The sequence below is a fragment of the Athene noctua genome, chromosome 1 (assembly GCF_965140245.1).
Source record: "Athene noctua chromosome 1, bAthNoc1.hap1.1, whole genome shotgun sequence".
NCBI classification, from domain to species: domain Eukaryota; kingdom Metazoa; phylum Chordata; class Aves; order Strigiformes; family Strigidae; genus Athene; species Athene noctua.
This window is the reverse complement of record NC_134037.1, coordinates 56,143,574-56,168,737: the sequence shown is the minus strand read 5'-3', so window position 1 is coordinate 56,168,737 and position 25,164 is coordinate 56,143,574. Positions and strand designations below refer to the sequence as shown.

The 25,164-nt window shown below is 39.4% G+C and overlaps 1 protein-coding gene across 2 annotated transcripts in view; it reads right to left on the bottom strand.

Moving 5' to 3' along the window:
* Positions 1–25,164, bottom strand: part of NT5DC1 (5'-nucleotidase domain containing 1) — a 155,577-nt gene that overhangs the window by 13,788 nt on the left and 116,625 nt on the right. For both annotated transcript variants that reach the window (XM_074896185.1, XM_074896183.1), the window contains 3 exons: positions 9,723–9,841; positions 8,711–8,869; positions 1,847–2,015 (listed from right to left, as the gene is read on the bottom strand). In XM_074896185.1, coding sequence (XP_074752286.1) covers positions 1,847–2,015; positions 8,711–8,869; positions 9,723–9,841 — 447 coding nt within the window. The remainder of the gene's footprint in view (positions 1–1,846; positions 2,016–8,710; positions 8,870–9,722; positions 9,842–25,164) is intronic.

The window sequence follows — 25,164 nt, the reverse complement described above, 5'->3', positions numbered from 1 at the left end:
TTACAAGTGCAGCCAAAAACTTCAGGGCTTGGCAAAGCAGGGGCTCTCACAGCTTGCTGTGACAGGAGTCAGACAAGGTATTTGAGAGGAGTCAGGAATTCCTCAGCATCCAGAATAATGAACATCTGCTCTTCTCCACAAATAAAAAAGAAATACCTCTCTCTGTAAGAAACCAGAGATGTTCTCAGACCTTCAGCTTTAAGTCTGCTTTCAGGTACACAGCTGCAACTTAAAAAAGTTATTTCTCCCCTGTCCTTTAGCTCTGAGGTATAGGTTTCACAGACACCAGCCCCTGCCCCAGCACCGCCCGATGCAGCGAGGGATGGCTGACAGCATCCCTCCTAATGGAGGAACAGACTTTGCAGGGGCTCCACTGCCGATGAGAGGCAGCTACGCTACTCACTAATTCACACGGATATGCCTTTCTGGTTCTCACCCTAGCTGTAAACTTGGTGGCATGTCTGTGGTTTAAAGCCTTTGCTAGCCCTGCAAAATGAACTGTGTTTGGGGGGAGCCGGCTGGGAGGCAGAGTGTCACAGAGCAACATGTTTCTCCTAGGTCAACACTTCCAAAGAAAGCCACAGAATGACTTCAGAAAAGGTATTAAAAGGGAGTTTTATAGAAGTTACCTCTCTCTTGGCAATTTCCTTTGTTGTATTTGGGCTTTGTACCTTTAGGCTGAAATACAGACTGCAACATGGCAAATATAAGATGCATAAATGTGGCACTGTGTGAGTTTTCTGTTTTGAGATATCCTTATGTTCATATATGTGTAGAATATGGTTGCAAAGAACAGAGCTATCATGTTCTGGTGCAGAAATAACTGCTGCGCAAATCTGAAATGCTCTCTTAAGACAACTTTTTATTCCTTGGTCTCATGCATGAAGTAGCCAACAGATGCTGAACAGAGGTGTTAGTCACCTATTAAATACTTGTGTTCTTCACACAGCTAAGCATCTTATTCATTTAATAATTTGTTTATCCCTTTAGATACAGTGCATCGATAAAGTACTGCAGACTCAAAGTTACTGCAGTATTACTGCTACAACTATTCCTACAAACCATCCACAATTCTGTATTGTCCCTCCAGGGATAAACATTAATGAAAATCAGAAGTTCAGCCATAATTGTACCTTTGATGAAGTCTTGATGTAAGAAGGTGGAAAGCCTGACCTGATTTCTCAATTAGGTGAATTTTTGGAGAATAAGACATTGCTTGTGATCACCTTGTTTTCCAGATAAGGAGAGTATTTTAGGCTCCATCTCTGTCCATAATGATGCAGTTTTAAAAGCAATACACACATATGAAAAAAAGCAAAGAGAGAAGCATGGTCCTAGGCATTCTTAGCTTCATTACATTCCTGAGTTCATTCATCTCCATTTCAACTATAGAGACAGGTGAGCTGATTGAGGAAGGATAACAAGCCAGATCAGAGAGTATCATATTTGGAAGTCTAAAAAACCCAAGTAGCTCGGGATGTGTTTGTTTCCTAAGGTTACTCACCACTGAAAGTAGACACAGCAAAGTACTGTGGGGAACTCCAGAAACAAAATTCAGGTACAAATCTACAGTCTGTTAAATGTTGTATCCTATTTCTAACATAGGATAAATTAAGCATCTAATATTTGCAGGCACAGACAAAAAAACTGGTGTTAGCAAACAACTATTAAAAGCATAAATGTCAAAGTAATTAATAGCCACTAGCATTAATTGCTGCATGATATAAACAGAGTATTTTCAAATGTACTTCAGATACATGTAACCTCAAAAATATATTTACAGTATGACAAAGTTACTATGAATACTACATGTTCATTAGGAAAAAAAAAAAGCAGTCTTCCTTACCTGCTATTGCTTCAAGACTAGGGATTGCAATAGTGCTGTAAGTGGTAATACATCTACAGGACCATGTGCGAGCTAAGGTTTCCTCTGCATTTTCCAGGCCTGGCAATCTGTCCACGAAGAAAGAGCCCCACTGTTTAGATACAAAGTAAGGAGCTTTGAGCTGATCTCCCTAAAAGAAAAATAAACAAGTATGTAATCTTAAAAAAAAAAAGAAATCTTTTTTCTCAACCACAAGCATTATTTTAAGGAATTTTCGTGTTTCTCTGATTTTCTGGGAAAACTGATTTTATCTCAGGGGCAATGTGACTTTAAAATATTATAAAGAAAACCAATAATAATCTTCCTCCTGTAAGTCCCCAAGCTTCTCTTAATGCAACTTATGGATTCCCTAGGACATGAAAAGTTGGTTATAAATATTTTCCCATTAAAAATTACTCTCTCTTCTCCATTTTTCTAGTGTGAATAGCCTGCTGCCCTTCTGTGCTGGAGAAGCTGGGTAGCTGTGGCACAGACGTAATCCAGCTTGGACCTCCTTCCAGGAGAAAGGAGTCTCCCAGTGCTGGGCGGAGTAACTGTGAAGAATGCATCATGCCACCTGTGCTGTGTTATCTGTTTCTGAGCTGAGGAATGAGTGAGAATAGGGCCTCAGGATCCATGGAGAGCCATTCAGTTGCCTAGCAAATTGTGAAAAATTGACATTTTTTTCATGTATATTTTCAGACAACAACATGTAGACTCATTATATTTGAAAGAAAGTATTAAAGCAGCATTGGGAAAACTGATTTTTTTAGCAGTTCATCTTGAAATCTACTATATATTGCCATGAGCAGCCAGAAAAAGCTCCAGGAGGCCTCTACAGAAAGATGAAAAAGTGAAAAACAAAACTGTGAATGACACTATAGAAAATCTGTTAAAGTAATTTGTGTGCGAAGTATCTTTTCAGATGAGAAAAGCATAGAAGAACAGATATCCTAGCATGTGCCTCCAGATTTGTGAACTCTTGTACTCCATTTTCCATTTAACCCCGTTCTTAATAGTTTTAAGAATCTGCTGGAATAATTTGTGTTAATGACAGAGGTCCGTGGCTTTTGGTCACAAGAAAGATGTTGATCCAGCCAAACAGACCATGTCAGTAAACACAACTATTATTTTTGTGATTATGCATAACAGTTTTTTCTCTGAGCATAGCTGAGGGTGGGGAGGAAGTGTTGATTTGGACAAACACAGATATTGGTTTCTGTCTTCTGATGTTAGCAGGCTGGAAAAAAAAAACCCTATCTTTCGTTTCAAAACCAGTAGTTCACTTAAGAGCTGGGCTCTTTTGTGTTTTTTTTTTTTGCCTCACACACAGGGATGGTACCTTACTTATTTTTTTCCCCAAATGTTACCTTTCCATGCAAATCCCAGGGTTTTACATCAGTTATAATTAAATGTAGATGCCATGCTGAATTAAAATCCATTTGCCAGCTGGATGACACATGCAGAAAACTCTTACAGCCATTCCAGCTGTTCAGGTGATTAATGAAGACAACCCGAGTACTGGCCCACACAAGCATTTGCACAAGATAGGGCCTTGTTTATTGATGAGAGAAAGAATTTGAGGCTTCTGCTTTTAACATGCGTGATTGGTTCAATAGGCAATTAAAATTGCAATCTGAAGAAATGAATTGATTTTTTCAGAGGTCTGATTCTTAGTGAGAATTTCTTCCTTGTTAAGGAGGAGTGAGTTACATTTTGTATTTACAGCCCAAGGCCTTAATAAAACCAAAGCCAGTTAGACATTAGAGTTATCTCTGAGTCATCTGCTAAAGAACTTTCTTCATTTTTGCTACTGGCTTATCTTCACATGGCAAGAGTGGTTTGGTAGTGACACTAAATCTTGATCTCAAGTCTGAAAAGAGCTGTCAAAACTTTGCCCACATCCTTCGGAAGCATCTGACACCACTCCCCCTGCCATCCCTAACCGCTGCCTACATGATGTCTGTATCTCACCTGCAGCATATGTAGCCTGCAATGAAGGAGAGGTCACATACCATGAAGTCTATACATCTGTGAAATGAGGCAAAAGTCCCCTGGTAACATTGCTACTCCTCACATGCCTGGAGACACACATTCAGCAGTGGGGCTGAGGAGCTCTGGAACATGCACTAGCCTCTCCTGTAGTCCCCAGACATGGGGTTTGCTCTTGAAGCAGGACAGGTCCTGGAAAGTGCTGAGCAATCCTTCTTTTGTATGCAAAATTCCCAAGTGTATGGTTTTGCTCTCAGGCATATTGGTCAGATGGTAGCAGGTTGGATGTTGACTGTGTCAGTTGAGGGTAAAAAGCCTCAAAGACTAAGTCTAGGCTTCAGACAAATAATGAAGGTATGAACATTCCCCAAGTCCCAAGGCTTTCAATTACGTTAAACCACCTGGAATACTTACTGTCACCTTTGCTTTATTAACTGCAGACAAATAGAGCCTTTTAACAAAGCAGACAATCTCTTAATAGGACCCTTGCGTGACACTGATTTGTCAGCTTACAAATGACCTATTTAAAATTGAAATAGGCAGGGAGCTGGGCTCTAAAGTTTTTATACATTGGGTAAAGAAAGAAAGAGGACGTAAAGGAGACAAGAGTGAAAAATCAAGCTGAAAAACATTGTACATGCAGTATATTAGTATTTTTAGATGGGAATTTGCCCTCTATGCCATCATCCTGGATTGCATCAGCAATAGCGTGGCCAGCAGGGACAGGGAAGGGATCTGACCCCTGTACTTGGCACTGGTGAGGCTGCCCCTCGATTCCTGTGTTCAGTTTTGGGCCCCTCACTCCAAAAAGGACATTGAATGACTCGAGCGTGTCCAGAGAAGGGCAACGAAGCTGGTGCGGGGTCTGGAGCACAGGTCGTACGAGGAGCGGCTGAGGGAACTGGGGGTGTTTAGTCTGGAGAAGAGGAGGCTGAGGGGAGACCTTATCACCCTCTACAGCTACCTGAAAGGAGGCTGCAGAGAGCTGGGGATGAGTCTCTTTAACCAAGTAATAAGCAACAGGACAAGAGGGAATGGCCTCGAGTTGTGCCAGGGAAGGTTTAGACTGGATATTAGGAAGCATTTCTTTACAGAATGGGTTGTTAGGTGTTGGAATGGGCTGCCCAGGGAGGTGGTGGAGTCCCCATCCCTGGAGGTGTTTAAAAGTTGGGTTGACATAGCACTGAGGGATATGGTGTAGTTGGGAATTGTCAATGTTAAGTTAATGGTTGGACTGGATGATTTTCAAGGTCTTTTCCAACCTAGATGATTCTGTGATCTTTATATCAAGCATGGGACGCCAGGATTATTTTATTGTGTACTGTATCCTGTATTGAGCATAATGGATGGTACCGATAGCTGCAGGCTTTGTGCCAAGGTAGTAACACCACTAAGAACTCTTAGTGCCAGAAAAAACGATGCTCAAAATACAGCCTTGCCAGTATAACAGCAAGTATTTGAGGTGTTTCTGCCAGTATAGCTGTGCTGGTAACAGCCAGATGTCCCTGAATAACACAGCCATGCTGGGTGTGCAAACCTGCTACTGAACCTGCCCCCCACAAGTCACGTGCAAATATAAAACATTTCACCCATGATTATTATAGCTAAAATTCAACATGGATCTCTATAAGCAGACTTCCTTTAAAATAAAATGCATTTCACTTCAGGATATTGCTTTAACGGTGTGGCTTTAATTCAACAGTTAAATGTTGTGAGCAGCCCATCAGGTTGCTCCTGAAAATACTGTTAGATTTGTGTTAAACAGGATTAAAGAGACAAACAGAGACAAAACCCACAGAGTAATTAGCCCTTGTCTAAGGTCATGCTGAGGGAGTTAGGGAAATGCAGGGGGGGTAAGGGCCCTGACTATTGCAACCAACGAGCCACTAAGTAATACTGTAAAAATTAGTTTTTCCATCTAACTGCAAAAAATTATAATCTATATCTGTCAATAACTCCTTTGATTTCTTCTCCATTCATTCCTATAGCCCAAGATTTTTACATGCTGACTTGCTCCTCTGTAATAATTTCCCTCGAAATCCTGGGACGAATTCCAACTTTTCTTCGAGTTTTCATTGATGGAGTTGATCACACATTTAAAGAACAGAAGGCAAAAACAAAGCCTCCAGCCAAGCAAACAAACCCCCAAATCTGGGGGGAATCTCGTTTCAACACAATGTTTGGTATTTTTTTTCCCCTGCATGCTGCAATTCACTTAGGAGCCGAGTAATTGCATGAATAGCTTTTAGTTTGCTATTCTCTTGCTCATTTGGTTATGACTCATGCACTTGAAAGAACTGCAGATGTTATCATAATTTCACAGTTATGTGTATCTGGCTTATATCATGCATTTAATTGAAGGGAAAAGACAAAAACTGCTAATGAAAATGGAGATTACTAGCCTCCCAGTTTGTGTGCGAGGAGGTTGTTTTCTTCCCCTTGCCCTGTTACTGATGAAATACCAGTCAAACAACTGAAAACAGTTTTTTGTAATTTCTTTCTGAAAGATGTAATGGCAAATTAGAAGCAATACTTTATTTCTTTAATAATATTTTCTAAAGACTGATAGAAGGGAGGATTGCATCTTGTATTAAATATTCAGTCCCTCTCTGCACACCCAACATGGCATGGAAAATCTGCAATACTAGTGTATTTTTTTTTATTGCCAATGAATGAGAAGGCCGATGAATAAGGCTAAATCTAATTTGCTAGCGCCTAATTTTCCAGAAACACCAGACTTTGTACAGTCCTTTGATTTGGCTTTTCTCCCTTTTTAACCAAAGGGTTAATGGGAGAAGTTGATTAGGGGAATGAAAATAAAATTTTCATAGGCTTGTAAAGGGAGTCCCTTTGAACTAGTCCTGTTAAGTTAGTGCTGTCCAGTCAACTGCAGAGATATGGATGTGACCTGTTGTTCAGACTCCAGTGAGCAGCGTGGTAATGAAATAACACCACTGACCTGCCATGGCCCCCCTGGTTCAGATTCCTTTAATCAACGCAATTCATTTCTCCCTTGCTTGCTTGCTGTCACTGGTAGCGGATGTAAACTGAACAGGGGTTGTGTGTGGCAGGGGTGGTGTCTCCCCGAGATACTGCAATCTCTTATCAGGAATACTACAGCATTAGTGAAATGTCAAACGAATGTCTGAAAGTCTCAATTTCCTACTTGGCAACTGCAGCCATAGAGAAGATGGATCTTGTGAGGAATTTACCAGAGGTATGGCAACAAGAGAAAACCAAATCATCATCAAGGGCTTAGAAATACATCACTCAGTAACTCTTTCTTTGTACTTCCAGGAAAAGAAACATGTTCTGGCTGTCTGTTTACATATGCATGCTCCAAAAGCATATACTGAACATGCTTAAGAAACCATGGATGAATAAAAAACCCCAAAACTTACAGAGAAGTAAGTTCTATGCAGCAATGCAGCAGAGTCCCCAGTCAGAGAGTGAACAAATTTATGGAGGAGAATAGTTATTTTTATAGCATTAATTAATTAAATTAGATTAACCTATGCAGCACTACTACTCATCCTTCCTTTTTTACCCCCCTTTCTTAGTGAGAAACACATTTTTCTTGATAGGAGACTTCAGTTTATTTGTCTTCATTTTAGTTTTTCTACAACACAGCTAAAAGCCTAAACACTAATGATTATGCTTCCTTATTTCAGTAACTGAAATGTCCTTGTCTGACCTTAGTTTAGAAATTGGGATAGTGGAGGAAAAATATTAGATATGTCTATTAAAAAAAAGTGGAGAAATAGATGTCACATCTATATTTTTTTAGTCCCACTGAAGATAGTCTTTTCTCCATAAAAAACAGGGGCTTTTAAAACACTTCTTAGTCAGATTAAAAACATCTCTAGCATAAAAGCACGCTACAAAAATCTTCATATCAGTAAGTTAACTTTTTAATCACAAAGCTAATTATTTAAAAAGAGGAAAAAAAGTGCTTTACAAAGCAAAGTGCAAAAAGCATATCTATCTCTCCACAATCAGAAGAAAATGACCTATATATTTAGGAACATAAGAAAAGAAGAAACACTCCAAATGGAGAGTGAACCTGCACTGTAGTTCCTACGTAGTGCACGCTGGAGGTACAACACTGCTGCGTCAGCCATCTGAGCACTGTTCCCTATCTACTTTGTTCTTCAGCAGTGGAGAAAAAGGGTAAACCGTAATAACCTTCCATCTACTGTGGGAGAATTAAAGAGTGGCAATAGTGCTAAGGCCCTGCTTCCCAGCTGTGATCAATCTGAAAATCACATTATTTATCTGAGGTAACTATCAGTAGTCTGCATTGGACCAGATTCTGAAGCAGTCTGTCTTATCTGAGCGCAGCTGTCACCAAAATAAACAACCTAGGAGGGAAGCAGCAAATTAAAAGTTCTTTGTATATACATAAAGCACAAGCAAATTGTATTTCACAAAGAAAGAGAGCTTTAAAACAGCCAAATAAAAATTCCTCTGTGTTTACAGTTGCCCATGACATGCAGGGAAACGTCATGAATTCAGTAGAGTTCAGGTGCTGGATTTGTAATAAGCGGCCATGAAATTTCTCCTTGTAGGATGGAGGGTAGGTTCTTGTTACTGAGAAGACTGTGGTTTTTTGTTAAGGTAAAGCGCATACAGCCCTTTTTCCAAGATCTGTGATTTAGCTTTGGGTAGAGGCTGTGTCACCCATGCAATGCCGAGCTGGGACAGAATGGTGACAAGGAGGTTACATCTGCGAGGGATGCTGACACTGCCAGTAGCCTGGTAAGATAAGCAGGCTCATTCTCAGTGCAGGTGGCATGAGGCTTTTTTGTAACTTACTTTCTTCTGTTCCAGGAAACATCTGCAAGGAACCCTTACCTCATATTTTCCTTTCTTCTCCAAGGGCTCAGATTCAGTCTCTGCAGGCACTGTAACTTTGTCCCCTAGAAGCTCCTCTAAGATGAAGACAGTTTCCCAGTTGCTATAGTGACGAGCTGGGAAAATATCTGAGTGCATGCTGTCACCAAAATAAACAACCTACAAGGGAAGCAGCAAATTAAAAGTTCATTGTATATGAGCACAACACAAGCAAACTATTTCACAGAGAGAGAAAAGAGCTTTAAAAGAACCTAATAAAAATTATTCTGTATTTACAGTTGGTCATGACACACAGAGATCTTATTAATGTCACAGTTTGGGGTTTTATCTTCAACCAGCTCCGTAAGGAAAAGGCTGGCCCTGGACAGCCTCCTTGCTCTCACCTTTCAGGGGCACTGGACGGGGATGCCTGGCTGGGACCAGTACAGGGGACACCACTGAGATTTTTCACTGACAGAAATAGCCTGTCAGGAAGCAGTGGCTAGCAAGAAAATACACTAAACAATGGGAATGGATTTTGGACAACTTTGGAAACAAGAGAGAACATGGAGCATCTCTCAGTGACTTAGAATCTCTTCTGTGCCCAGAGGGTAGTTTACCTGCTAGGGAAAATGTGGTCCCACCGTCTTCAGTGGCATTTTCATCTATCCAGACTTGTGATTAAAATAACATGATCGTAGTGGCGTTCACTGATGCCACCTTTTAATCTATCTGATGTGTTTCCTCAGGGAAATTGTGCATCTCCTGATTACAATCTGATTCTTCCTAAAGCTGCTAAAATGCATGACTGTGCATGCAGAATAAAACATCTAGAAAGTTTCCATATTCTACCGATAAGAAGACTAATATGCTACTTCCAGTTCTGGACTGCAGTCTGTTAGTCAACATCAAGTGTAACCAGAATAAAAATTTGTGATCGATCACATCAATAACTTTAATGAAAGCTTGTCTGGTGAATTTTTGGCTGAAACAGGGTTATTTTCAGGGAGATTTACTCTCACTTATAACATACCTTGGGATCCAACTTGCCAGTCATCTTCTTCAGTAGTTCATAAAGCTGGATAGCATTACCTTGGGAATACCAGCCAGGCTTGTCCAGTGATAGCACAGCCTCCTGCTCCTCATCATTCTCTGAAATCAGCAAGCAAAATCGATCACTGTTAGTGAGAGCAGCCCATGCTCCTGTGTTCATGAGACATGTGAGAAGCTGCCTGTGCACAGCTTGGAGATTGTGCTCTATTCCGACATTAAACCAGCTCCAGTGTCTGCCTAAAGTCCTGCTACTCTGACTGTGGGTTCAGTCAAGGTGTCCAGTAGCTGGGGGTAGGCAGACATTTGGGAGAAAAGAAGCAGTTGAGCCTCATCTGCAAGGGCTACAGAAGAGCTGAGGAATCAAAAAGTCATAGACTTTGCCTTCCAAACACTGCTGCAGTGAAGACAGGGAACCACATGGACCAAACTGATGGAGGAGTTGCTACAGATCTAAGGCGAAACCATAAGATAAGACAGACTGTAAGAGACAGCACGTACCTTTTCCCACAAATTACCTACTGCTTTTAAACACTGACATAAATACAATAAAACAGATTGAGGTAGCTCTTACAGGCATTTTCCAGCCTTAGATCAGCACAAGCAATGAGCAGTTCCAGTTATCCTCCACTTTTGGAGAAATGATGAGCGGACAATATTGCTGCTGCACCGTAATCCACATTGGCATATATCCACACTGGCAGCTCTCAGTGAACCAGAAAAATCAGCAGAAGCTGAAACTCCCCAGTCATCACCCAACTGTGCCATAGGCTTCATTTCTAGCTGATCCCAAAGCAGCTGGATCTGTGTTGGTGTCCATTCAGATCCATGTGCTATTGCCAGATAAACCCATTTTAGCTTCTTGCTGGAGCCAAAATACTAGCCTTAGTGAACTGATAAACTAGAATTTAATCTGAAATATTAATATGAATAACTGTCTATTGAAGTGGTTAAACAAAAGGGTGATTTTGTTATTCAGTCTCAGTCAAACATGCCTTATTTTTTATGCTAGAGATAGAAGGATTAGAAGCCAACACAGTACTTTGATCTATCTTAGATATAACATCAGGACTTCAGTTTCTCTCCTTCTTTATGGAATTTTTTGTAGTACTTAAAATGGGTTAGGAATAAGACTAAGACAGACCAAACTTAATTTGGTTTGAGACTGCTAAAAGCTGAAATTAAAATTTTGGAGACCAGTGAAATGACAAGACACTTTTATGTTTAAGAGCACTGAAGATGTACATGGCACAGTACATTTGTCCTTGAAAGAATTAAAAAAAGAAGCAAAAGGAGGGAAATAGGTATGTGGAGAGAGGCAGGAAATAGTTCTTTAATATTATGAATCTAAGAATTTGAATAGGATTTATTCTCAGACAAAACTATTCTATATTAAGGGTGTTTTATAAACTAGGAAAAAACAAGGAAATTCAAAGTTGACATTAACAATTCATGTAGAACTTGTGTGGAAATGTCTTTTCCTTTGTTCTTCTCCAGAAACCTAACTATAATCAGTATGATAGCATCCATAAAAAATCCTAATTTCCTGACTTTTAAAATACTTTTGACCAAACAACTTTTGATCAAACAGAAGTTGTCAAACTTCAGCAAATTTGTTTCATTTTCCCTGTATTCTTAGACATATTTATAAGGCTGGCTGAACAAGTAGACACAATCTTCAAACAATATAGACATAGAAAAAGAAATTTATGAAAACAACAAACATTTTCAGCTGCTATCAAAAGTTTTTTGAAGTTTGTGAAGGTTTGTATAGCTATCATTGTCTCAGTGAATCAGGAAAATACTAGAGAAAAATGGAGTTATTATGAGAGGTATTTTCAGAGTAACAGCATTGCATTTGTGAATAGAAGCCCTACATATTAGAGCAGCAACAGAAGGCTCCAGCAAAGAGCAAGACCCTGCTTTGCTTCCTCTATGGAAAGGTATGAGGGGCAGTCCTGACTGAAAAAATTCACTCTAATTACAAGGTAGAAGATCTTTTGCTCGGTGAGATCTATTACTGTCACCCCTAGCAGTGGGATTCATCTCACTTAACTCGATGCATCCGGATTTTAGGTTACTAATTTACAGTTACAATCTGAACTAGTTGGCCAGGCTCCCTTGGTAGGCAAAAGAGAGCACAAGAAGCACTTTCTAGAGGTGCCAGCTCTGGAGAAGGAAAAGATTTAATTAAGTTAGGAGCTTCACTTTTAGACAGTGAAATGAAGGAAAATTTTTAAGCCTGTTTTCCTCCTCTGCTTGGAGGCAGCAAACAGCTTTGAGATGTCTACTTCATTATGGGAACACCTTGATTTTAGAAGTAGCTTTAGAAATCTGAGGAATTAAGAAAGGTCCTTTGTAGTATTTGAGTTGTAGGGTCATAGGGATAATGACTCTGAACTGGCAAACCTTGTCTTGAACCATCTCATATGGCTGCTAGTGCTCACACATTAGGGGTGACTGTGTCAATTCTATTTCTGTAATCTGAAGTGGGAGGAAATTAATGCTGTTTCAGCTGCAGTAAGTCATTAACAAAAAGGGTTTCTAATCCACTTACACTTTCCCTGTGGTAAAAGAAAACTATTCTTCAGCTCTTGCTGTTAAGACCACTTGTAGTAGTAGTTCTGCCATATAAAAATTGATAACAACTTAAAAACTCATTAATGATATCATTGGCTCTGGCATTGTAACGTATCCTGATAGCAGGTACATGACAGTGCTGAAGAAATCTGCAAATTTCCTGCAAAAATGCTGCATAAATGTGATTACGATAGTTCCTAATATATTTTAGATATTCCAAGCCTAACACTGGCTACGCTCAGACAAGAAGAAAACTGCCGCTGACCTTCCTTCCACTTGTTGTTATTGATTCAAGTTCATTCAAAGGTCAGAAATGCTATAAATATTCCTGCAGCAGGAAGCAACATATATATATATAGGCGGGGATGCTAATGCTTCAGATCTTACAAACTGAGAGGAAAAGAAGATGTCCTGTCAATTCCAAACAGCCTGGAAAACCCAAAAGAATTTCTCAGATGATTTAGATAGAGCAACTTGCTTCCTTCTGAAGTCTGATATATCACTTCAACTTGGATTCCTGGCTGTAGACTGAAAACATGCCAGAACAAGAAATGTAAAGGTAGAAAGCAAGTAAAGTTAAAATAATTAAACCCAGAAAATTGTTCTACTAAAACACGTACCCAAACCTTAACAGTAATTCAAAGCAATTTTCCTGAGGGGAAGTTACTCTTCCTTTTTAAAAATAACAGAAGCTTGACTCATGCTGGGGCAATATTAATATTGCTGGAATGGTAATTTGCATATTGCTGTGTCTAACACCTTGGGAAATGTTTTCTGATTCAGAAATGTACTCCCATCACCATTAGCAGACACGTTTTTTCAGATAAACCATTTCACTAACAAGAGTCGATATCCTTTTTCTTGTGAGAATTTTCTTGCCTGCCCTTAACAGTGAGTTGCAGGTTTTTAACATGGGCTGAGGAACATCTGGTTTCATTCTGAATGAATATGCAAAAAGCAATCAGTGAAGCTTATATTCATTTAAATGACAACTGATGGTAATTTACTTTGGCATAGAGTCGCTCCTTGGGAAAGACTTTGCACATGCTTGCTTACTGCTGTCTGCTTTGCTATCTGTTTATGAGTTATACCCAGTGAGATGGAAACCTGAGCACATGCGGTGCTGAGGTTGTGTCCATGATGCACGTTCAGCCCACGGTCTGAACCTGGAGCTCTCTCTTTAACCTGGCTGGTGTTTACACTGTGAAACTCCAGCCCTTGGTAAAGGGCTCTCATTTGGGAAGCCCAAGGTTAAGAGAGAAGCTAAGAGGTGAGAGCAAATTTACACTTCAACAGTAATTCACTTTATACTCAGCCACACCTACACCGAGGTTAATTTTAATCAGCTCACCACCCCTGAGGCAAGCACTCTGCACTGCTCCTCTGGTTGGGTGCCCTACGGTGACTGTTGGTTACGCGCTGGGGCGAGGACCCACCAGTGACTCACCATGAAGACATCTCCTACCTACTTGACTGTGCAGAGACCAGAGATGGGTGTAAGAAAGGAACTCCAAGTGCCCGGAGGCCACGACAGCTGAAGATGTGTTAGGTGTAACTGAGGTGTGTGTACAGCTCCCCACCATCCCCTTCTTCTGTCTTCCCATCTTTCTCCTGATAGTCTATCACTCATTTCCACACAAATCTAGTTAGACCGTCTGTTAGAGTTGTTCATATTTTTTGTTCCTTTGAACTGGGCAATAGAACAAAAACATGTGGTGACACTGTCTCTCTGCTCGTGCCTGTACCTGCTTTGGCCTCTTCTGACCCATGGGCAGCTCCTGCGGGCTCTCCCTGCATGCAGGTGCTTGGTGTGGATGGGCCCATGTGTTTAGCACGCTGAAGCCCTGGTTATCGCCTCAGGGGGCTACTGTAAAACAAGTTTGTTATATGATCCACTACTATCATGCTGATATGCCTCTCTGCAATTTAAAATAATGTCATTTCAGGCCCTGAGGACATTAATATAAAAGCCGGGGTATGTGCCCAGCTTGCAGTCTGATTGTAGATGGCATTTTGAGCTCACTTAAGAAAACAAACCCTTTTCTAGAAGGGGACTTGAGGCAGGAAAGCACATTGTTTTACAGTCGAGACAAAGGGACCTGAATAAGTAAAATTCTTCTGGTGGCTTCTTCCAGTTGTAAAGGTAATGAGATGGGATGACATAAACTGTAGACTTCCCCTGTGGGCATACACTCCACGAAGAAAGCAAGTACTTAAAAGCTTGCTAAGGGTAAAACTTCATACCCTATGGGCACTGTTCTGTAGAGTAGCACCACAAATTGCTTTTTATAGATCAACCACCTTTGCCGGGTGGTTTCCAGGATTCATGCAAATATTACTGTGTGTTCTGCCACCCCTGAGTGACTACCTGTGCCCTGGAAGCAGCCGTGAAATCCATCTGCCCGGCACGTGCACCAGCGCTTGCCAGGCTCCTGTCTGACTGGATGACTGCAGGAAAGTGATAAGGAACAAATTATACCCTTAGCATGATGGGCTGAAATGAAAGGTTAAGGCTTCCCAAAGTGACTAATGATTTTGCCCATCTCCATTTTTGGCTGTCCATTCTGATTTTTTTCAGAAAAAACCTGAAGATGAGCTCCCCTTCCTGCCCTTGCATCTTTCTGACTTCTTTGGGGTGGCTTATGGTTGGTGAGACAAAGGCTGGACTAATCAAAGTAAAAATTTTGAAAACTGTAACATGATTTTAAATTTTTCATGGACAGTGATGTATCTTTCTTATGTTTAGCAGTCCCAATGTCTATGGGCTCATTCATATGGAGGACTAAATAACAGTACTATTAAAAGCCAGCAATACTCCAAAAGAACATCCTAGATAAAGCTGAGAGAAAAGTACCGATGCCATCCTGTGAAAAAATAAATTATTTCATAATAATTAATAAGTGCTACTTATCCAAGTACTAACAATTTATTTTCTCACAATGGACTTCTGTACTTTCAGTTGTTTATAAGGCCTGATAAGACAAGCATAGAAGATAGTGTATTTTCAAATTGCCCTGGGCATATAAGAACCACAGACTCCTTAGAGAAATAAATTAAAAAAATAAAAAAATAAAATAAAATAAAGATTTTACATTTTTAGTTTTACTAAAACCTTTTCAGTTTTTATTACAATCTGCTTTACTGCTTAATTGTGCCAAGCAACAGGCTATGTAGAGACAAGATTGAAGTTTTACTTGTTTGTAAGAAAATCAGTATTTCCTTCAGAGAAGTCAGAAAGTTTCTTTAGGAAGCTTTGATTACTGTGTTACAGGAACTGAAAATAACAGCTCACTACAGATTTAGTAATTTGTTTTCAAACCTGTCAAAGCATTGACTTTATATCTTCCCCTTAACAGTCTGGATAATGAACAAAGTATTTCTATTTAAAACACTTACAGGATGAAGTACAAGCAAGGACTCTTCCTTGGAAAAGGAAAATCACTCTTCTTGGAAAATTATTCATCTGCAAGTTCATTTTTAAATGTAGTATACACGCAGATTTAGTGAAGCTTTTTCTGTAGTTTTCTTTAATTGTATTTATAACTCAAAGAACTTCTATTTTGGAAGGGTAAGAGGGACATAAATACTGAATTTAATTTCTTCCTTGCACATACTTTTTAAGTGTTTGTTGTTTTTCTAATTGGGATCTTTGGAGTGGTCCAAAATGGCAAGATAAGAAATAAATTATCTCCCCAGAATACTTTTATTGTGGACCTCATTAGTTTTGTAAGAAGACTCCAGAGTCTCATAAATGAGGAACTTCTGATACCCAGACAAATGTCCCCAAATAATCCTATCCATATTAGTATCATAATCATCCTACATATCCCTATATAATTATGGAGAGTGACAGGCTTTTCCAGAAAGCATTTCAAATTGAAGTAAGCTAGGAGAGGTATGGTAATTGAGAAAAAAAAATGCAAAACATAAGCAATTCAGGAATATGCAGTTCAGTTCAAGCAACTGTTTATAACTTTTCTTACTAGGGTGTGCTTCACTACCATACAAAAATTTGAAGAGTGGATGGACACAGAAGATGGGGGGAAGCACAGAAGATGAGGGCCACCAGTCAGTTCTAATCTAAGCTGTCACTTCAGAAAAATGTCTCAATTTTCGTAATTAAAATGAAACTGAGACACACAAAACATCATCTTTGCACTGTGCAGACTGTAATCTCTCATCTTATTTTAACCCTCTTCTCTAAGTTTCTCTATCAATATCTACTGAAATAAGGAACATTGGAATTTGCTCTTGGACCATACTCTTCCACACTGAAAACTGACACTGCAGTGTGGTGGGGAAAAGCTTCCTGCCATTCATTTACTTTGGCCTCAGTCATTAAATAAAAGAACAAAAAAAAAGAACAAAAGTTCTTTAATCCTCAGTTACAGAAAGACTAAGATTTTTTTCTCCCTACATCTTAACACTTCAGGTGTAAAATAAATTACATGAACAGACCATTTGATTCTGAACAAACATATCTCCACAAAGCAATATATGGACACTGCTGCAAGGGGCCTTTGTTTTAATGTCTTCAGTTCCCTAAAATATGTTATTCCAAAGGGCATAATAATTGCGAAGTAGACATGAGCATGCATAATTGTTGCACATACTAATTCGCCTGGAATACACAATAGACATTTTCATTAACTTTTATATGAAAGCTATTTATACAGCCAAGTTGAGTTATGATTTATAAGAAAGCTCCATTCTTTTTTCCTAACTTATTATACTATCTAAAATCCCTACTTTAATTTTATTAATTAGTTCTGTCTGAAGTTCCAGCTGTCCAAATATCGTCTGCCTCTGAAGGGGGCCGTTTCACATCAACCTTTAAAGACTAAAGATTCAAAATTCCACAGGTAAAAGATGAAATTTGGGAATTAAAAAATTAAAATCCACCCAGACCTCTGTTAATTACTGTAAGAATCCCACAGCTGAAGATAGCAGTTATTAAAACCTTTCTCAGACTGTTCCCCTGACTCAGTAATTAAAAAAGAAGCAGCCCACCCCAACCCACAAGAGTTCCTTAGCACAGTGCTGCTGCTGAGCCTGGCAAGGTCAGCAAGTGGCGGTGAGAGTTTCTGGAGAGTGCAGCGTCCTGGCCACTGGAGCCCGGGCATTTCCTCACTGCTGTGTGGAGGTTAAAAACCCAAACGTGTTTTTTTCCTGTCTGAAAAGGGGAAATTTGTCAAAAAAAACCCAACCCCAAAAACTTGAAAATAGCTTATTCTCTCAGTGCTTCACAGGTATCCTGCTATTTAGAAGTTGTGAAGTACACTCATATTTCTAAATAAATATTTAGAATATCTATATCTGATATTTCTGAATAAAACTGGATGCCTTAGAATAATCAGTTTTTCATGGAAAAAAACTAACAACTGCGACTACTGAGAGAGGGGTTCTTGCTCCTGTTGACCTAAGACTTCTTTTTATCACACGATAGAAGAGAAGCATTAGATTACATGCATAAAAATCATACTGATATTAAACCCATTTGAATATGGATGTCAGGGAAGAGACTACCTTAGCATTGCTTCATATATGTACTAAATTGTGAGTATTTTTATAGGTTATTACCATTTCAAGTAATAACATAAACAAATCTTTAATTATAATCAGAAAATGATGACATTAAATAGTTAAGGACCATTTTCTATTAGAAAGTATAGAAACTGCTACTAATGGTTTAAAATCATAGATATGACAGAATATCAAATATAATAGAAAGTAGTAAAATATCAAAAAAGTCATAGTGGGTGGTCATGTTCAGTGTCAAATAGACTTTTTTTCCCTGATACATTCTGCCTTGTATTTTGTTTCCCTTTGCTTAAGAAAATGTTCAAGAAGCACCAAAAGACAGTTTGGGGCCTAACACTGATTTTAGCTTCAGAGAATCTCCCCCTGGAGACATATCTCTGTTCATGCATCATCAAAGAATCCCAAGGAGGACCCCTAGATGCTTTTACTATATTCTCTACTGTATTTGATATAATTACTACCCCTTCTAGATTTAAAAAAAAAAAAAAAAAATCAACAACTTAAAAGACTTAGGGTTGCACAGTGCCCTTGTCACAAGCAATGTACACATTAGGTTCCACCACAGAAAGCCTTTACTAGAAAGTGCTGGAGAAAGAAAGTTGTTTGGAGTTGTGCTGATGGGTAATTATGTGGCATTATGCCAAGTTACAGCTAAACAAGGAGTACATAAACTAGGAAACCTCCCCAGACCATGGGTGTGCTGGAGTGTGGGTCAGCTGGGGAGCAGGATGGCCAAGCTGCAGCTGGCTCCTGGAGCATGTGCCTTGCCAAGAGGTGTGGGGAGCTGTTGCCTGAGGATGTCTTTGGGAAGGATGCTTGTCCTTGGGGGTGCAGCAGGGAAAAAGCATCCCAATGCCGCTGGTATTTGGGGAATCATGGTCAGCTGCATGTGGGGAGGATGCTGCACCCATGGTTTGGTCTGGCTTTTGGGTCAGGGAGTCACCAGTTCTGCCGCAGATTTCCTGTCTGACCTCAAGTGCTTCATGTAAATAGAAGCATTAAAAGCTCCCACATAGCAGAAGTCCTATGAGTGTAAATATATTATGGTTCCTGAAGTATTTTTGCACAGTGGCAACAACAGCCATTTAAGTGGCTTGGGGGGGGCAAAGTGAGATGAAGATGACAGAGGTAGAACTGCATTTATGTAGACTCTGGATAAAAGAAGAAACGACTGCTCTATGATGTTGCTCAGGCCATGAATGCAGAGATAGGGGACACTGGGAAAACTTCTCCTGGGAGCCAGAGAAGCTAAGAAATCTTTCCACCTTCTTTCCACTGCTCTGTGCTTCTCCTGCCCCTTTGCAGCTCCTGTGTATGTAGGGTGTACGCACCGAGCTCCCTGTTGAGCCTTACAACCTGTGGCAGATGGGGAGCAGAAGGGAAGGAACAAGGCATGTGTGTGTGACGAAAGGCAGAGAGGTGACAGCAAGTTCAGTTGTGAGGTCTAGGGACAACTTCATGGCCCTGTGGACCACAGTCATGGATGAATTCAAAGGAGGGACAAAGAACATGACTGGGTTAGAACAACAGGCAGAGATTTCAGATGCTTTTTAAGGTCTGCTACAGGGTCAGGCATGTCAGGGAACATCACAATGAAAAATAACAAGAAACCCTGTTGTATTAGATCTGTTGAGCTATAGTAGGACTTCAGATTTAATAAACAAAATAAAAAATGTTAGGAAATTAATGTTCTAACAAAGAGGAAAAGTTCTTATGTGTGAAACAGTCACTGTAAATCTCAGAACAATGTAACTGGGCTGGAGATGGCAAGGAAAAATGGAAACTATTCCTTTCTGGCAAAGTAAGCTTAGTTACTCTTTGATGGGAGGACAAACATAAAAGGTTTGTAGTAATGAGTTTTTTGAAGAAGGAAAAAAGAAATTATCCCCATGACACTTCCTATAGTGTTTTCCAGTTCCTTATCTGTGGACTTTGCATGGTTTGCAAAACCACTTAGTGTCTACATGAAAATGCACTTTACCTTTTTTCTCAGAACCAAAAGGATTGTGCCAGATATCCATATGCAGGAATTTCAGATAAAATCTCTCACTACTATTATTCCAGAAAAAACAATCATCTTGGAAGGCTCAGCCTTAATCTGGCAGTATCACAGAGACACCTGGGATCTGTGGACAGCAATAATATATGAAGTGGTTTCACAGCAGATAAGAATCAGGTTAAAATGAACGTGTTTACTAATGGAGAGAAAAAGTCCTGGGGTCACTAACTCTACCTAGAAAAACATACAACATACATATTGAAGTTTAAGACATCTGGAGTCCTAGGTGAATAATAAAGAAAAATGGAAGAACAAAGAGAGCGAGGAAGAAGACAGCACATGACTTTTACCTTTTTGTGAGCTTTTAGCTTGTAAGAAGTAATTCTCGTCTGAACATCAGCTGCAGAGGACTTGCTACTCATCTAAACAATGCAGTGTCCCATGATTGCTTGCCATCCAAGAAATATCTGGTTTTGTGTTCTCTGGCCATTGTTGGGCAGGAGAGGCAGAGCTGCTGTGGAACCAGGTAATTATCTAGCCACCTCAGATTTCCCCCATGCGCAATAAATCCACACCTGCTATTTGTTGCAGGTCTCCTTGGCCACTAATTGCTTTGCAGTTCTCCTGGGTGCTTCATAAACTTTAGGTAAGCCTTGGTCTTTGGGAAACTGAGGCAGAGAACCAGATCTCAGCCCAGGCTTTGGTCATGGTTCCTCCTCATGTTCCCAGCTCCTTTCTAGGGCTTCCTAACCAGCTCCTTTCACTACTTGCTTCCAATAGCAGATCTAATGCCTGCAGTACAAAAATCAACATGTGCTTTCTGTGAAAAACAATTCTGCAGACTAACCTTAATAAAAGCTTGACATTTTGGAAGAACACACAAGAGAACTCTAAAGCTTCTTAATGAAAACCAGCACATACAGATTCATGGAAACTATGCTGAAGGGAAGCTTTCTGCAGTGGTTGCCAGCCCTCATTCTGACAGGAATGTACCATACACAACCCTTTGTTTTTGCTGTACTACAAACTACCTCAATTCCAATTTCCCAATTAATTAAAAAATCAAATCACAAGGTAACTCCTTATGAGGTTCTCTATCTAATAATCTACTTATTTTCGAATACTAGAGAAGAAAACAGTTACATGGAGAAAAAAGACAAATAAAAAACCCCAAATGCTATCACTTATTGCTTACACATACATCATCTATGCCAAAGCATGATTTTTCTCTGCAAAGTCATACTGGTAAGTCCCCTCGTGATCCAGGTAATCTTTCTTCCAGAAATTCTGTGTGAATTTTGACAGCTGTATAAGAACTATAATGCAAAATTTAAACTAAATGTCTACCAACATAATTCACACAGGTTTGCACCGAATCACAGTGGAGTGGTAAAGTTTATGAACTTGTCTTGATCCATCCTGCAGGCAGTCAGACCTTGGCTGCTGTAGGCACAGGAGTAGACATGCACAGATCAAAGATTTCTGACCAGCAGGTAGCCTATTCAGTTGCTAATATACTGGTGTCTAAACACATCAGAGATGCCCTAAGGTCCTCCAGCATATTAGTCCAAATTGGGAAGGCATGGGTCTTCCATAGGTCCTGTGCCATTTCTGTAAGACCTGTGTTTGGATTCCCTGGGGTTCTTGGTTAGCACTGGAGGACTATTAACAGGCTAGTGCATCATGGTTGGGATTCAGCTCCAGATGCAGAAATATAATGTAAAGGGTCTACGATATGAAGCACAGCCACTGCAGGCTGCAGCACTGGGTTAATGGGGCCAGTGTATTCTGTAGAGCAGAGTAGGCTCTGCTGTTTTGGCACTTGTACAGCCCTCCACTGACCATGGTGGCTAGCTCTTCATCGCTTACAATGGGACTCGGCTGAGAATACCAAATGATAGGTAGCCAGAGGAGTTTCTATACCCTGTTGTTTCTATATCCATTCCTGTTATTTATTTATTTATTTATTTATTTATTTCAAGATGGACCTCTGTGACTCCTGACATATGGCATCTAAGTCAATTATTGCTTAAGGGAGAGGCTTGCAACTAAATGGCAAAAGATAGCTTGTGAAAACTGTCCATCTCTCTGATACAGGTTTGGCAAGAAGAGAAGTCAGCTTTTGAACTAAGCTATCAGGTGTGAAACATCCTACTAGTAAACAGCAGTAGAGCCTGGTAATAATCTGCATGAGATAATAAGCTTTCCAGGGGGACCTTTTTTATTCTGTGGATGAAAAAAAATGTCTTTGTTTACCCATCTTATATTAAAAATGTACAAGACAGATCAAGAGGAAACATGCATTCTTTATATGCCAAAACAGCTGCTGACTTGCGCATAATTTGTCTCCCTAGTGTTCCTTTCAGTCTTTTGATACTTCCAGTTTAGCTCTTTCCCCCAGTCATGGGTGGACAATCTTAGGTGTGCCGTGAAATAGAACAAAGGTGAAAAGAAATATTTCATATAACCAGAAGCAATATTAAAAAACCCTTTCTAGTCTAAAATTCTGGATATCGAATTATCAGTACAAATCACTGCTAGACATTCTTTAAGTATTATGTTATACTAGTCTGAGCTCCCATGCATCCAACGTAAAGGAGCCACAAACTACTTCAACATTAAGACTACATCTTAATATTCTCTTCAATAAATTAAGTGAGCTTACATGTTCCTCAGACACAGTTGCTTAGCCAATACTTCTGAACTTTCAGCATCTTTATGGAAGAGAACTGAAGAAACATGATAACTGAAGGTATTATTTCAGAAAGGGTCCCACTAATGCTGCAATGAGAATTAATGTTGCACATCTTGCTTGTGTATGGAAGATGTGCATTTACTTTTGTCTTCCACACAGACTTGGGTCTTCACATCAGTGAGAAATCGTGCTTAAATCCCAAGTCTTTTTCAGCATCACACATTGTTAGAGTATAAACTATAAATGTGATCTAAGTTGAGTGCTGACCTCTTTGCTTCTAAATCTTGCATAGCATTTGGCTGTGTTTTCTTAGGGACTATGGAGGAAAAAAATCATCTCCTCTTAATCATCTTTTCATGTGTTGGAGGAGAATTCCCTTAAGCCAGAGAAGTCTGTTTGCTGAACGCAGATTTGCGTGGAGTACAAACTGGTCATTTAGGTATTTTGGCTTTGAAAACACAGACTAGGATACGGCAATTCAAGTTCTGTGGGGACTCACTACAGAGAGAGGATGGGGTTGAAAGGCTCTTAGCAGCTCATTCTGCTGTAAAAACAAGCTGCTGTTTTTGGATGAATCGGGCTTACTAACTGTGGGAGCTGTTGTGCCTCCTTTCTCTGGTACTGCAGGTACAATCCAGATCAGACTGTATCACAGTTCCATTTTCGCAACACCAGAAGGTGGTCACAAAACTATGATTGAGGATTTCCTAACATTTAACAACCTCCCTATCACGTGGTCTATGTGTTTAAATGGAATTATATATAACTATTATAGTTAACTCTACCTGCAGTTTATACAGTTACTAAATATTGTTGTTAAAACAAATGTTACTTTTATATCCTGATGTCACCTCTTTGGCAACCACATTTAAAGCATCACTATGACCTGCAGATTTTGCAACCTGTTTCATAGAAATAGCTTCTTTGATAGACTACTACTAAATACACAGGCTTGGAAAACTTAAAATAATTCACCATATTAAGAAGCATTTGACATGCTGCTTCTCCTTCCATTAAAATTAAACATAAACATGACTTGATAACCAATAACTAATTTCAAGAATTTGTTGGTACAGAACTGTCTTCCAAAACAAACAACTACTCTATCTTAAGGCTTTCTTTAATTTGAAACAATTATTCAATAATTTGAATAATTTCAGTGTAGAACACATCAAGTTAGGAGGTCCATCTCCTTAAACTTATAAAGGATATATCATTGAACCATAAAAAGTAAATCCAGCAGAATTAATTGCAATTACGTTATCTTAATTTCCGCATTATGATAAATCTTTGGAAAGAGTTAAAAGAATTTCACAGTCAAGACTTTCATGGAGTCCTTATGCAAACATAGTTTACAGTTCTTCACTGCTGCTGGATTAGGACATCAGAAATCTTAGTTAAATACACAGATCTGCCACAGATATGATTATGGGTAAGTTGGTCAATCTCTTGGTGTTTCAGTTCCTTGGCTCTAACAGAAAAGCTAGTGCTTTTGTCGTTTTACCATTTGTTTATCTGCTCTGCCTGTGGGCTTCTTGTAGACAGAGACTGACTCTTATCATGTGCTTGCACAACACCTTGAAGAATTGGGTTTTGAGTTTTATCCAGGCCTTTGATGTAATGTGATCAATAACTAGGATTTTGCAGTAGTGTAGGTTACTGCAACTCCTTTTGAAAATGAAAATATACTTTCCATACACAGAGAATTCTGGTTTTGGAGTACTTGGCAATTATGCTAAACATGTTTTTCAGTTTTAACAAAAGGAATATTGTTGATATCCAGCTTTTGAAAGCAGCAGCTTTAGCTTTCTTTGAACTAGCTTTCCATAATATTCTTATCAGCTTTGTGCCAAACACGCTATTTAATATCAAAGGTAATCAGCTGAAGCAGCCCCTGCTGTCTTTATACAGAAGCACTTTGCAGTTTTTCACTGTTTTGATTTTTGGATGAATAACTTCTTATTCCTTTTATCCTTTGAGATACTTTGAACACTATGCAAACATATAAAGAACTTGGCTTGACCCATTTAATTTTTTCTTTTAAAGAATGATAGGCATTGGAGAATGCATCCACAGTTCAGTATTCATCTCAAAACTCAGAAACAAAGAGATGCCACACTTCAAAAACTATATATATATATATATAATATTTTTTTTTAATAAACAAGGAGTTGTTTATGAACAACAGTGGAAATACTGGGGCCTATCTTCCTACGAAGTTGTGTTCTGCACTTGGATTCACTGAATGTGAATCCGGTTGGACTAGATGATCCCCAAGGTCCTTTACAACCTAGTTGATTCTGTGATTCTGTGAATATCTGATAGGGTGCAAAGTCTCATGGATCTTCCAGTAGTTGGGTCAACAGTATCTAATAAGAGGTAATTTTACAATTCAGCCTTACTCTGAGCTGGCAGTGTCAAACCCATTTTTTCCTCCCCAGCCTGTACAGGCTGTAATATCTCTGATAATACTAGGCCACACTCAAATGTGGCTGAAATTGTATTACTGTTAGAGTTTTGCATTAGGGAATGAGTAGAAGTTCCTACTCACACATACCATGTGATTGCTTAAGCCTCAACATTTAGGAAAACATACTAAATGTTAAAGAA